The sequence below is a fragment of the Manacus candei genome, unplaced genomic scaffold, assembly GCF_025592945.1.
Source record: "Manacus candei isolate 608988 ecotype Guabito, Panama unplaced genomic scaffold, ASM2559294v1 h1tg000308l, whole genome shotgun sequence".
Taxonomy (NCBI): domain Eukaryota; kingdom Metazoa; phylum Chordata; class Aves; order Passeriformes; family Pipridae; genus Manacus; species Manacus candei.
In genome coordinates, this window is record NW_026138356.1 from 39,323 (window position 1) to 52,814 (window position 13,492).

The following is a 13,492-nucleotide window of genomic DNA, read 5'->3' on the forward strand; positions in this document are numbered from 1 at the left end:
GGCTCACAGTGCATGGGGGTAAAGGCGGAGGGTGCCCGTTCAGGACTACAACCCCAGCAGGCCCCGCGGCGCCGCGGCGGGGCCCGGGGCTGAGGGAGCGGCGGGGCCGGGCCGCGACCCCCCCGAGGGACCCGCGGGCCGGGCCCCCCTCCCCCGGGCCATGGCGGGGAGCGGCGGGGCCGGGGCGGCCCCCCGGGAGCACCGCCTGCAGCCCGGGGACACCCTGCAGGGGCTGGCGCTGCGCTACGGGGTCACGGTGAGCGGGCCGGGGGGACACGGGGGACGGGGGGAGCGGCGGGGAGGGACCGCTCGGGGTGTCCACGGGGGCCAGCGCAGGGCCGGTTCTTTTCCGTCCCTCACTCATCCCTGTCCTGCCCCCCGTCCCTGCTCTATCCTCATCCCATCCCTGTCCTTGTCCCTGTGCCCATCCCTGTCCTGGTCCCCATCCCTGTCCCTGTCCCCATCCCTGTCCCTGTCCCCGTCCCTGTCCCTGTCCCCATCCCTGTCCCTATCCCTGTCCCTGTCCCCATCCCTGTCTCACCCCGTCCCTGTCCTGCCCCTTATCCAATTCCGGTCCCCATCCCGGTCCTGACTCCCATCCCTGTCCCCATCCCATCCACATCTCTATCCTCATCCCATTTCTGTCTTTGTCCCTGTCCTGACCTTTATCTTGTCCCCACCCCATCCCTGTCCCTGTCCTGGTCCCAATCCCACCCCACCCCATCCCTGTCCCTATCCTGATCCCAATCCCACCCCACCCCATCCCTGTCCCTATCCTGGTCCCAATCCCACCCCACCCCATCCCTGTCCCTATCCTGATCCCACCCCACCCCATCCCTGTCCCTATCCTGATCCCAATCCCACCCCATCCCTGTCCCTCTCCTGGCCAGATGGAGCAGATCCAACGTGCCAACCGCCTCTACACGTCGGACACCATCTTCCTGAAGCCCACCCTGCTCATCCCGGCGGGATCCCAGTCCCAGCCCCTCCAGGGGGACGAGCCCCAGGACATCATTCCCGACCCCCCGGAGCCCCCGGTCCCGTCCCGGCACGACCTGTCGGCCCTGGAATTCCTGCGGCACCTGGACACCGAGATCGGCCGCTCCAAGGCGGCCGCGGCGCAGCAGATCCGGCACCGACCCTCCGGGTGGGCCCCGGCCCAAATCTGGGGTGGGCTGGGGGGGGATGGAGCACAGGGGGGATGGGATGGGGACCAGGATAGGGACAGGGATGGGGTGGGATGGAGCACAGGTGGGATGGGATGGGGTGGGATGGGATGGAGCACAGATGGGATGGGATGGGATGGGATGGGATGGGATGGGATGGGATGGGATGGGATGGGATGGGATGGAGCACAGATGGGATGGGGTAGGACAGGGATGATGACAGAACAGGGCAGGGATGGGATGAGGACAGGATGGGCATCAGGATGGGATGGGGACCAGGATAAGGACAGGATGGGACAGGGATGGGATGAGGAGAGAGACAAGGATGGGATGGGGACCAGGACAGGACAGGATAAGGATGGAAACAAGAACTGGGAGGGGATCAGGGTGGGGACAGGGACAAAGACAGGGATGGGATGGGATGGGATGGGATGGGATGGGATGGGAGACCAGGATAGAGACAGGACAGGACAGGGATGGGGTCCAGGATGGGATGGGGACAGGATAAGGGTGGGGCAGGGACAAGGCCAGGGATGGGATGAGGATGGAGACGTGGATGGGATGGGGACAGGGATGGGGTCTGAGGTGACACCGCTGTGTCCCCACAGCCCCGGGGATTCCGGAGCATCCCAGAGGATCCCAGAGGGTCCCTCATCCCCCCGGGAAGGGCCCCGGCTGGGCCCACGACCCCTCACCAGGACCCCCCGGGCGGCCGCGCTGCGGGACACAGAGGATGAGATCTTCACCTTGTGACACTGGGAACGCTGGGAATGGGACAGATCTGCACCTGGTGACACTGGGAACAGGACAGAGCTGCTCCTGGTGACACTGGGAACACTGGGAATGGGACAGAGCTGCTCCTGGTGACACTGGGAACGCTGGGAATGGGACAGATCTGCTCCTGGTGACACTGGGAATGCTGGGAATGGGACAGATCTGCACCTGGTGACAGCGGGAACGGGACTGCAGGGACACTGGGATGTGACACTGGGAAAACCTGGGATGTGGCACCAGGGAAACATGGAGTGTCACGTTGAGGACACCGGGATGTGGCACCAGGAAAACCTGAGATGTGGCACTGGGGACACTGGGAATGGGACGTCAGGGACACCAGGATGTGACACCAGCGACATCACGGAGGTGGCACCAGGAAAACTTGGGATGTGGCACCAGGGACACTGGGAACAGGACATCAGGGACACCTGGGATGGGACACTGGGGACACCCGGGGTGTCCCATTCCTGCCAGGAGAGGCTGGAATTGGTCCTTGAGGGGAATCCAAAGGTCCTGGGACAGCAGGGACACGGAACTGGGAACACTTCCCACCCCATTCCCACAGCCCTCCCACCAGCTCCAGGAGCTCCAGGAGCTCCAGGATCCCCTTCTCCCAAATCCCAGCGCCAGGAGAGGCTGGAATTGGGCACTTTCCTAGTCCTTGAGGGGAATCCAAAGGTCCTGGGACAGCAGGAGCCAGGTGGACACTTTGGACACTTCCACCCCATCCCCACACCCCTCCCACCAGCTCCAGGATCCCCTTTTCCCCAAATCCCAGGGGGGGCAGGAATTTGGGCCCCGCTTTGGCCTTTTCCTTGGAAAATAAATTAATAAATTAACACACACACACCCCCCCTCAGGAAAACCTTTTCCTGAGGAAAAAGAAGGAAAACAAACCGGGATTTCCACCTTCCAACAACACCCGCTGGGTCTCGGCTCTATTATATATAATATATATATCAGACACCCCCGGGGGGGTATTATGGGATGGGGGGGGGTTGGAACACCCATCTGACCCCCCTGACCCCCCCTGACCCCCCCCCCAGTCCCCCTCGGGGTCCCCGATTGTCGCCGTGTCGGGATAAACCCGGGATTTTGGGGGGGTGGGGGGGGCCTGGGGGCTCCCTGGGGGGGTCTGGGGGGGTTTTGGGGTCCTGGGGAGGGTATTTACAGGGGAGGGGTCGTACATACATATTTATAGCCGGGGGGTGGGGGGGCTGCAGGTTTTTTTGGAGGGGGGGGGCGGGAACGGAACAAAGTGCATTTTATACAGATCGGATCCAGCCCTGGGGGGGCTCAGGGGGGGCTGCCATGCGAGGGGGGGGTCCCACGGGCAGCCCCTGCCAAGGGGGGGCCCCTCCTTCCAGCAAAAATCCTGGGAGAAACCAAAAACCCACCCCCGGGATGGTGGGGGGGGGGGGGAAGGGGGGAAACCCCCCCCCCCCTCAGCCCGGGGTTAAAGGTGGGAGGGGTCCTCGGCCAGGGGGGCTCTGGAGCCTGGAAAAGAGGGAGAAGAGGGTCAGTGGGGGGAGAAAATGGGGGGGAAAGGGGGGAAAAGGGGGTCAGTGGGATGGGGGAAAGGTGGGAGGGGGCTTTGGGGCAGGGGGGATTTGGAGTCTGGAAAAGGGGGGAATAGGGGGGAGAAAGGGGGGAAAAGGGGGGGAAAATTGGGGAAAGGGAGGGGAAAATGGGGGGAAATGGGGGAGAAAGTGGAAAAAAGGGTGGAGGAAAAGGGGAAAAGGGGGTGAGGGGGATGGGAGGATATCAAGGGGGTTATGGAGTTGGGGGGGAATGAAGGGGGGGGGACGTGGCAGGGGGTCTCACCCCGAGTGGGGGGTCTCCCCCGGGGTGGGGCAGTGGGGGAGGGAGGGTCTCACCCGGGGTGGTGGCAGCGCCCAGGAGGGCCCAGGAGCTGTTGGTGGGGCTGGCAGGGGGGGGCTGTGCCCACCCGGGGGGCTCGTGGCGTCCCCCCCCCCCAGCGAGCGCAGGAGCTGCCGGTGGGCGACTTCCAGGGCCTGGGAAAGGGGGGGAAAGGTGAGGGAGGGGCAGTGGTGGGGGAGGGTCTGTGTCTCCCCCTTCCCCCCACTGTGCCTCCTCACCCCATGAGACCCCCCCACTCCATGACCCCCTTGACATCCCCTCTCCTCCGTGTCCCCCCCATTCCATGACTCCCCCAGTGTCCCCCTCAACGTCCCCCCCCATTCCATCAGCCCCATCCACGTCCCCCCCCAATTCTCCATGTGCCCCCCAACCCCTTTCCACATCCCCCCTCATTCCAGGATCCCTTTTCCATATCCCCCAAAATCCCATGACCTCTTTCCCTATCACCCCCCCCCCATTCCACAACTCCTTTCCACATCCCCCCCATTCCATCACCCCTTTCATATCCCCCCCATTCCATGACCTTTTTCCACATCCCCCCATCCCATGACCCCTTTCCATATCTCCCCATTCCATAAGCTCTTTCCACATCCCCCCCATTCCACGACCCCTTTCATATCCCCCCTATTCCATCACCCCTTTCCATATCCCTCCATTCCATGACCCCTTTCCACATCCCTCCCCTCATTCCATGACCTCTTTCCATATCCCCCCCATTCCATCACCCCTTTCATATCCTCCCTCATTCCATGACCCCTTTCCATATCCCCCAAAATCCCATCACCCCTTTCCACATCCCCCCATCCCATGACCCCTTTCTACATCCCCCTTCATTCCATGACCCCTTTCATACCCCCCCATTCCATCACCCCTTTCCACATCCCCCCCCATTCCCCCCTTTCCACATCCCCCCCAAAATTCCATGACCCCTTTCCATATCTCCCCATTCCAGGACCCTTTTAATGCCCCTCCACCCAGCCCCATTTCTGGGGGTCTCACCCCCCCCATTTCTGAGGGTCTCCCCCCCCCCAGCCCCATTTTTAGGGGTCTCCCCCACCCCATTTCTGGGGGTCTCACCCTCAGCCTGTGCAGTTTCCCCCGTGAGCCCCTCGATGGTGCTCAGGATCAGCTCCACGTCGCTGGGGGGGGTCCGGGGGGGGTCCTGAGCCCCCTCAGCCCCCCGGGGGGGTCCAGGGAGGGTGGGGGGGGGTTGGGAGGGTCCCGTGGGGAGGCTCACGTAGAAATAATTGCCTGGGAAAAAGGGGGGGGGGGCAGCATTAGACCTGCTGGGGGGGGGTTGGTGGCCCCTCCCCAGGTTTTAGTGGCCCCCCAGGGTGTCAGTAGCCCCCTGAAGGGTGTTGGTGGCCCTCCCGAGGGTCTCAATGGCCTCGTGAGGGGTTTTGGTGGGGGGGGGTCTCTTTACCATCCACACAAGCTCCGCCTCCTTCCCGCAGCTCGGGCTCTGATTGGCTGCTGCCTGGTGAGGGCGTGGCCTCCCGAGCCCCCTCCACCTGGGCTGGGACCCCAAAAATTGGGGAGGGGGGGAGCAGAGGGGGGGGTGAGAGGGACCCGCCACCAGCACCCGAAACAGCACCCAAAAATCAGCACCCAGCACCCAAAATCAGCACTCAAAATCAGCACCCAAAATTAGCACCCAGCACCCAAAATCAGCACCCAAGATCAGCACCCAAAATAGCACCCAGCACCCAAAATAGCACCCAAAATTAGCACCCAGCACCTGAAATCAGCACCCAAAATAGCACCCAGCACCCGAAATCAGCACCCCAGAATAACAGCTCAAAATTAGCACCCGAAATTAGCATCCCAAAATCATCACCAGCACCCCAAAATCATCACCAGCATCCCAAAATCAGCACCCGAGATCAGCACCTCAAAATCAGCGAGGGGCAGGGAGTGAGACCCCCCCAACTGTGTGAGACCCCCCCCCATTTCTAGTGAGGGGCAGGGAGTGAGACCCCCAACTGTGAGACCCCTGATCCCAGGAATGGGCAGGGTCTGAGACCCCCAATCCCATAAAGGAGCAGGGACTGAGACCCCCAATCCCATCAGGGAGCAGGGAATGGGACCCCCAATCCCATCAGGGAGCAGGGAATGGGACCCCCAATCCCATCAGGGAGCAGGGTCTGAGATCCCCAATCCCATCAGGAAGCAGGGAATGGGATCCCCAATCCCACCAAGGAGCAGGGATCCCCAATCCCATCAAGGAGCAGGGAATGAGATCCCCAATCCCAAATCCCATCAGGGAGCAGGGAATGAGATCCCCAATCCCATCAGGGAGCTGGGAATGAGATCCCCAATCCCAAATCCCATCAGGGAGCAGGGACTGGGACCCCCAATCCCACCAAGGAGCAGGGACTGAGACCCCCAGCCGGGCCTGCGCCCCCCCCAGCCCATCCCTGAGGACATCCCTGTCCCTGTTTCCCCCTTCCCTCCCCCATTCCCAATCCCATCCTTCCCCCTCCCTTTTTTCCCTACCTTTCCGCACCACTTTGTACCCGCCGGGCTCCGGCTCCGGCGGCCCCTCGGGGGGCTCGGGAATTCCCTCCTGGGAGGCCGAATCCTGGCTGGAAAGCACCGAGTCCCAGGTGACCGAGGGCGTGGGAGTCACGTCGTCCTCGGGATCCACCTCCCGGCACGGCCGGAGCCTCCTCAGGATCAGCACCCGCAGCTTCTCCACTGGGAGAGGGAAAAAGGACGGGAAAAACCGCGGGTTTGGGATTCATCCCGACATCCCGGGGGTTTGGGATTCATCCCGAGGGTTTGGGATTCATCCCGACATCCCGGGGGTTTGGGATTCGGGTTTGGGATTCATCCCAACATTCCGAGGGTTTGGGATTCATCCCGACATTCCGAGGGTTTGGGATTCGGGTTTGGGATTCATCCCAACATTCCGAGGGTTTGGGATTCATCCCGCGGGTTTGGGATTCATCCCAACATCCCGAGGGTTTGGGATACATCCCGACATCCCGGGGGTTTGGGATTCATCCTGACATTCCACGGGTTTGGGATTCGGGTTTGGGATTCATCCCGACATCCTGGGGGTCTGGGATTTATCCCGCAGGTTTGGGATTCATCCCGACATTCCGAGGGTTTGGGATTCATCCCGACATCCCACGGGTTTGGGATTCGGGTTTGGGATTCATCCCGACATTCTGAGGGTTTGGGATTCATCCTGACATCCCGGGGGTTTGGGATTCATCCTGACATTCCAAGGGTTTGGGATTTGTCCCGACATTCCACAGGTTTGGGAGATTTAGCACCCAGCACTCAAAAACAGCACCCAAAACCAGCACCCAGCACCCAAAATTAGCACCCAAAACAGTACCCAAAATTAGCACCCAAAATCAGCACCCAAAATAGCACCCAAAATTAGCACCCAGCACCCGAAATCAGCACCCAAAATTAGCACCCAGCACCCAAAAACAGCACCCGAAATCAGCACCCAAAATCATCCCCAGCACCCGAAATCCTCCCCAGCACCCCAAAGTGAGCCCCCGGGCCCAGCGCCGGGGGTGCCGGAGGTTCCAGCCCGGCCTCACCGTCCTCCAGCGCTGCCTCGGCCACGCCCTGGGAGCCGCAGGATTTCGGGAGCAGCGGGAGCTGGGTGGGGATGTCCGGGATGGGAGCGGGAAGGGCTGGGATGGCTCCGCCGGGAAGGAGGGAGGAAGGGCCCGGGATTTCCTCGCCCTCCTCCTCCTCCTCCTCCTCCCCCTCGCTGCCCACCGGCTCCTCCTCCAGAGATTCCTCCTCCAGGGGCTTCTCCCGGCCCAGGAGAGCCGCGGGATCGCTGTCGGCTGCGGGAGGGGAGGGATGAACTCCGGGGGACAGGGAAAGGGAGGGATGAGCTCCAGGGGACAGGGAAAAGGGAAGGATGAGCTCCAGGGGACAGGGAAAGGGAGGGATGAGCTCCATGTGCCATAGGAAAGGGAGGGAACAGCTCCAGGGGACAGGGAAAGGGAGGAATGGGACAGGGAAAAGGGAGGGATGGGACAGGGAAAAGGGAGGGATGAGCTCCAGGTGCCATCCCTGGCAGAGCAAAGGGAGGGAGGAGTTCCATGGGACAGGGAAGGGGGAGGGCTGACCCCGTGTCCCCCCCAGGTGACAGGGGAGGTGGCAGGGGAGGGGACAGGGGAGGGGACAGGGGAGGGGACAGGGGAGGTGGCAGCAGGGACAATCCTCACCCGAGGAACAATCCTCCGGCTCCAGCTCGGCTCCGGAGCCCCGGGACAGCTCCGGGGACACGTCGGGGTCCTGCAGCACCAGCCTGGGGCACAGAGGGGGGCTGGGGAGGAGGTGGGAGCAGGGGGGGACACCCCCAGGGGGGAGACCCTCCCCAAACACGGCCAGGGACAGGGAGGGAGACCCCCCAGATCCAGGGAAGGGCAAGGGATGAGAGCCCTGAGCCCAGCAAGGGGCAGCTCCCCTGCTCTCCCTGACTTGCTCCCGGCTGGAATCAGGGGGCTCATTCCCTCAGATCGGGAGCCAGAGCCCTGAGAGACACCCCCGTGTCCCCCAGGGACCAGGGAGGACTCCTGATCCCATCCCCACCCCCCTCTGGATCCAGGGAGGACCCCTGTCCCCCTCCTAACCCCCCTCTGGATCCAGGAAGGACCCCTGTCCCCCTCCCAACCCCCCTCTGGATCCAGGGGGGATTCCTGTCCCCATCCCAACCCCCCTCTGGATCCAGGAGGACCCCTGTCCCCACCCCAACCACCCTGTGGATCCTCCAGGCTCACACCCCCAATCCCAGCGAGGGAAGCAGGAACCCCGGGATGGCACAGAGCAGATCCCCAGAGCCCTGAGAGCCACCCCCACGTCCCCAACGACCAGGGAGGACCCCTGTCGCCCTCCCACCCCCCCTGTGGAGCCCCCAGCCCCCCGGAGCAGCCCCTCACCCCGTGGGGGCCGTGCCAGCGGGCTCTGCCGTCCGGCGCTTCGGGGGGAAGGTGGCATTCCTGGTGGAACTCTGCACGGCCTCCTCCAGCAGCTCCATCCACCTGCCAGGCCCAGAGACCCCCATCAGCTCCCCAAGGGGGTCTCCTGCCCCCCCCCCCCCCCCCCAGGGAAGCCCCTTTCCCATCCCATCCCCGTGGAGCCTCACGTGTTTTTCTCCGAGGACGTCAGGGCCACCAGCTCGTAGATTTGGGGTCCCAGCTCCGAGGTGCAGATGATGAAAAGGGCCCTTTTATCTGGGAAAGGGATGCCAGGAGGGAGGAGGGAGATCAGGGCACGGCAGGGGTATCTCCCTGGCACAGGTTATCCCACGGATGGCCCATCCCTGGAAGTGTGGGTCAGGGTTTGGAGCATCCCGGGGGATCTGGAAGGTGTCCCTGCCTGAGGTCTGGGTGATCCTAAAGGTCCCTTCCAACCTAAACCATTCCAGGATGGTTTAGATTGGACACTGGGGATAAATCCTTCCCTGTGAGGGAGGCACAGGCTGCCCAGGGAAGCTGTGGCTGCCCCATCCCTGCAAGTGCCCAAGGACATTTTGGATGGAGCTCCGAACAATCCAGCTGGAGCTCTGAGCAACCTGGTCTAGCAGGAGGTGTCCCTGCCCTTGGCCTGGGTGACCTTTAAGGTCCCTCCCACCCCGAGTCACCCCTCAATCCCAGGATTCCCCATCCCTACCCCTCAATCCCAGGGTTCCCCATCCCTACCCGTGGCCACGGAGCGGATGAGCACCGAGTTGAGCTTGAGGACGGGGCTGAAGGTCTGTTTGTTGTCCGAGGAGCCCAGCGCCGTCTTGCTGTGGCACTTGAGCACCAGCTTCTCATCCTGCTTCTGCAGCAGCACCAGCAGGTCCTCCAGGAGCAGCACGTGCAGGTCTGGGGGCGGCAGAAGGGACACAGAGTGGTGGGATCGTGGTGGGATCACCCGGGGCCGTGCCCGTGAGCCGAGCGGGGCCTCCCTCCTCGCGGGGGAAAAGGGGGGAGAAAGGGGGTCCTTTCTCCTGGAAATGAAACACCCCCGTCCCTGAGGACGCCAAGGGGCATCTCCCAGTGCTCCCAGTGCTCCCAGCAGGCCGGGGGGGAAGCTCCATACCCACAGTCTTGTCCTTGCCCACGCGCCACGTGAGGGGCCCCTCGTGGATCATGCGCCGGGAGGTGAGATCCAGGTTCTGTGTGCAGGGACAACCAGGACCATGGAAAAGGCTGCTCCGGGACCAGCCAGACCCTCAACCACCCCCAGGGCCCCGGGGGAACCTTGAACTGGGCGGCCAGGGGGTTGCTGGTCCTCTCCAGGGGGGTGGTGTCCAGGCGTTTCTGGTAGCCCTCGAGCCGGTGCCGGTTCTCCGCCCGTTTCACGGCCTCGTTCACGTTCCTCAGGATGTCCCGGCACTGATCCCGAGCCCGGCACAGCTTCTCCAGCTCCGGGGATCCTGCTGGGAGGGGAGGGGGCAACGGGGCTGAGACTGGGGGCAGTGGGATGGGGGGAGAGCAGGGGGGATGGGGGAGAGGGGCCTTCCCCGTCCGGATCCCGGGGACATCCCGGGCACCAAAGCCCTGCTGGAAGGATCTCAGAATCCCAGGATTACTGAGGTTGGAAAAGCCCTCCAGGATCACCAATTCCACCCTGTGTCCCATCCCCACCTTGTCCCTCAGTGCCACACAGCCAGTCCTTCCCTGGACACCTCCAGGGCTGGGCACTCCAAACATCCCTGGGCAGCCCCTGCCAAGGCCTCACCACCCTCTCCATGGGGAAATTCCTCCTGATTTCCAACCTGACCCTCCCCTGGCACAGCTGGAGGCCGTTTTTCCCCTCGTCCTGTTGTTCCCTGGGAGCAGAGCCCGACCCCCACATTGCCACAACCTCCAAGAGGGTCCCCCCTGAGCCTCCTTTTCCTCCGGGATTAAAAAGGGAAATTCTCCCACCGAAAATTCCCACCTCCAGGACTACCCCTGACTTCATTCTTCCCCCTGGAAAAGCAGCTGGAAAAGCAGCACATCCTCCTCCCTCACCAGCCTGGAATTCCCCTCTGAACATCCCATCAGGGGTGGGAAACCCTCGCCGGGGACACGACGGCGACGGGAGGACGCGGGATGAGGAACCTCGGGATGAGGAACCTCGGGATGAGGAGCCCTGGGATGAGGAGCCCTGGGATGAGGAGCCCTGGGATGAGCCCCCCTGGGACAAACTCTGGATTAGGGGCTTGCGATGAGCCCCATCCCTACCCTCGGTGAACTTGATGATGTTCTCCAGCAGCAGAGGGTACTTGGTGAGCCGCTGCATCTCCGAGATGATCAGGTCCTTGAGCTGCAGCCGCCGGCACTGCGGGTTGCTCTCGGCCTCCTGGGATTGGGAGGGGAGAGGAGAGGCTGGGACACATCCCAAAGTGGGATGCTTTCCCAAGGGGTGGGAATTCCCTGGGGAAGAGGAGGGCCAGACCTGCATGAAGATCTGGAAGCGGGTCTCCTTGCGCTGCTTGGTCTTGATGAGCTCCAGGGCAATGGACTGGTAGGAGCAGAAGGTGGCGGCGACCTGCTGGATCTCCTCCTTGGCAGGGCCGTCAAACTGGGAATTGGGGGGAAAAACTGGGATCAGGGACCCCCCAGAACTCGGCCCCGGGGCTCCCCAAGCTCCTCCACCCCCTTTAAAGAGGGGACAACCGGCCCTTGTTCCCCCTCCTCACCCGGGACAACATGAGATCCCCGATTTCCTTGATGATTGGTCCTTCCTCCCGCAGCTTCTTCATGGATTCCGAGAGGGAATCTGGGGAGGATTCGGGATCAGGTGACACCAGAGTGGGGTCACCAGGGACACCCACCCAGGGCTGGGCCAGAGGGCCCCAGAATCCCAGGAGAGGGGAAGGGAAGGTTTGGGAAGGGAAGGTTTGGGAAGGGAAGGTTTGGGAAGGGAAGGTTTGGGAAGGGAAGGTTTGGGAAGGGAAGGTTTGGGAAGGTTTGGGAAGGGAAAGGGAGGGGAGGGGAGGGGAGGGGAGGGGAGGGGAGGGGAGGGGAGGGGAGGGGAGGGGAGGGAAAAGCTGGAGTGGGGAGCTGGTCCATGAGGGGTGGCCCCACCACCTCAGCCCACCCTGTGCTCCCAGGGAGGGGGGAATTCCATGGGGGGAGAATTCCAGGGGTGGGATCTCTTACTGTGGATCTCGATGAGGTCGGGCAGGTTGGGGAAGAGCAGCCCCAGCTCCTCCCGGGACAGCAGGTTCTCCTTCCTCATCCTCTGGTAGAAGAGCAGGTCCAGGACCCTCAGGATGCGCAGGTGGGACCCCTCGGTGGCAAAGAGCTCTGGGGGGGGAGGGACGGGGGTGGGAGAGGGCACAGGGACCCCCCCTGGGGCTGGGGGGCACTGCTGGGGGGGTCCCAAACAGGAATCTGCTCCCTTGGAGCACCAGCAGGAGCACCTGGGTGTCCATCCTCCCTTCCAGGACCCTCCTCTCCTGCTTCCAGGCCCCTGGAGTTGTGCCAGGAGTGGGGGTTCCTCACACAACTCCTTGTGCTTCCCGGGGGTGGAGGAACCAGCAGCAAAAAAAAAGCTTTTCCAGTGGCAAAACCCACCCAGAACCACTTCCAAAACACTCCCAAAATCATCCCAGGACACAAGGGGACACAGCTGGAATTCCAGCTGTTCCCTGCAAGGACGAGGAATTCTGTGCCATGACAAGAGCTCCAGGAGCCCAAATCCTGTGCTTCCCGGAGTTAAAAAAGCTTTTCCAGTGGCAAAATCCACCAGAACTGCTTCCAGAACACTCCCAAACCCATCCCAGGACACGAGGGGAGTGCTGGAATTCCAGCTGCTCCCTGCAAGGACGAGGAATTGTGCCATGGCAAGAGCTCCAGGAGCCCAAATCCTGTGCTTCCCGGAGTTAAAAAAGCTTTTCCAGTGGCAAAATCCACCAGAACTGCTTCCAAACCACTCCCAAACCCATCCCAGGACACGAGGGGAGTGCTGGAATTCCAGCTGTTCCCTGCAAGGATGAGGAATTCTGTGCCATGACAAGAGCTCCAGGGATTCCTCACACAACTCCTTGTGCTTCCTGGAGCTAAAAAAGAGCTTTTCCAGTGGCAAAACCCACCCAAAACCGCTTCCAAACCACTCCCAAACCCATCCCAGGACACGAGGGGTCCATACCATTGATCACCTCCTGTCTCTCCACCTCCCGGGGGGGCAGGTTGGCCACCAGCTCCCTGCTCACCGTGTGCTGCCAGTTCTGGGGGTCCAGCTCGGGCTCCAGGTCCCAGAGCTGGCCCTGCTCGTCCTCCAGCAGGTGGGGCAGGAAGGAATCCACCCCAAAGCCCAGGCTGGGGGACTCGATGCTCCTGGGAAAAGGGGGGGGAAAACAGCCAGGGATCCTGGGTTTGGTTGGAATTTGGAGCCTTCAAGGAGCACACGAGGCTCTGACTCTGGACCTAAAAGACTATGGCCCACCCACAGGAGATGTTTATAAAGGTCCTGCTTAACCCAAGGGAAAAGGAGCCCCCTCATCCCACCCAGGAGGATGGAAAACTCATGGGAATTCTCTGTCTCCCCCATTGGAGCAATCCCAGCACAGCCAGGGCTGGTTTGGGCTGGAATTTGGAGCTTTCGAGGAGCACACGAGGCTCTGACTCTGGACCCACTTCCCCCAGATGTTTATAAAGGTCCTGCTTAACCCAAGGGAAAAGGAGCCCCCTCACCCCATCCAGGGGGATGGAAAA

At 62.5% G+C, this 13,492-nt stretch overlaps 2 protein-coding genes across 5 annotated transcripts in view; one reads left to right on the plus strand and one right to left on the minus strand.

Moving 5' to 3' along the window:
• Positions 1-88: 88 nt before the first annotated feature.
• LYSMD1 (LysM domain containing 1) lies at positions 89-2,775 on the plus strand. Of its 4 annotated transcripts, none has more exons than XM_051775525.1 (4): positions 89-256; positions 891-1,170; positions 1,775-1,953; positions 2,109-2,775. In XM_051775525.1, exons 1-4 carry the CDS (start codon positions 161-163, stop codon positions 2,769-2,771), a joined length of 1,218 nt encoding a protein of 405 aa, XP_051631485.1. In that variant the 5' UTR covers positions 89-160; the 3' UTR covers positions 2,772-2,775. The 4 variants fall into 4 exon arrangements, with proteins under 4 accessions (XP_051631485.1, XP_051631489.1, XP_051631486.1 ...); XM_051775529.1 differs by having other exon boundaries at positions 891-1,147; positions 2,109-2,207; XM_051775526.1 differs by lacking the exon at positions 2,109-2,775 and having other exon boundaries at positions 1,775-2,010.
• A 67-nt stretch (positions 2,776-2,842) lies between these two features.
• Positions 2,843-13,492, minus strand: part of LOC127465034 (rho guanine nucleotide exchange factor 11-like) — a 29,615-nt gene continuing 18,965 nt past the window's right edge. Inside the window, 18 exon segments of the mRNA XM_051775522.1 lie at positions 2,843-3,437; positions 3,818-3,955; positions 4,899-4,919; positions 4,921-5,072; positions 5,245-5,337; positions 6,318-6,518; positions 7,382-7,636; positions 8,024-8,106; positions 8,738-8,839; positions 8,944-9,031; positions 9,500-9,667; positions 9,885-9,960; positions 10,046-10,221; positions 11,015-11,132; positions 11,229-11,354; positions 11,473-11,552; positions 11,936-12,082; positions 12,927-13,114. Coding sequence (XP_051631482.1) covers positions 3,237-3,437; positions 3,818-3,955; positions 4,899-4,919; positions 4,921-5,072; positions 5,245-5,337; positions 6,318-6,518; positions 7,382-7,636; positions 8,024-8,106; positions 8,738-8,839; positions 8,944-9,031; positions 9,500-9,667; positions 9,885-9,960; positions 10,046-10,221; positions 11,015-11,132; positions 11,229-11,354; positions 11,473-11,552; positions 11,936-12,082; positions 12,927-13,114 — 2,413 coding nt within the window. The 3' untranslated portion in view covers positions 2,843-3,236.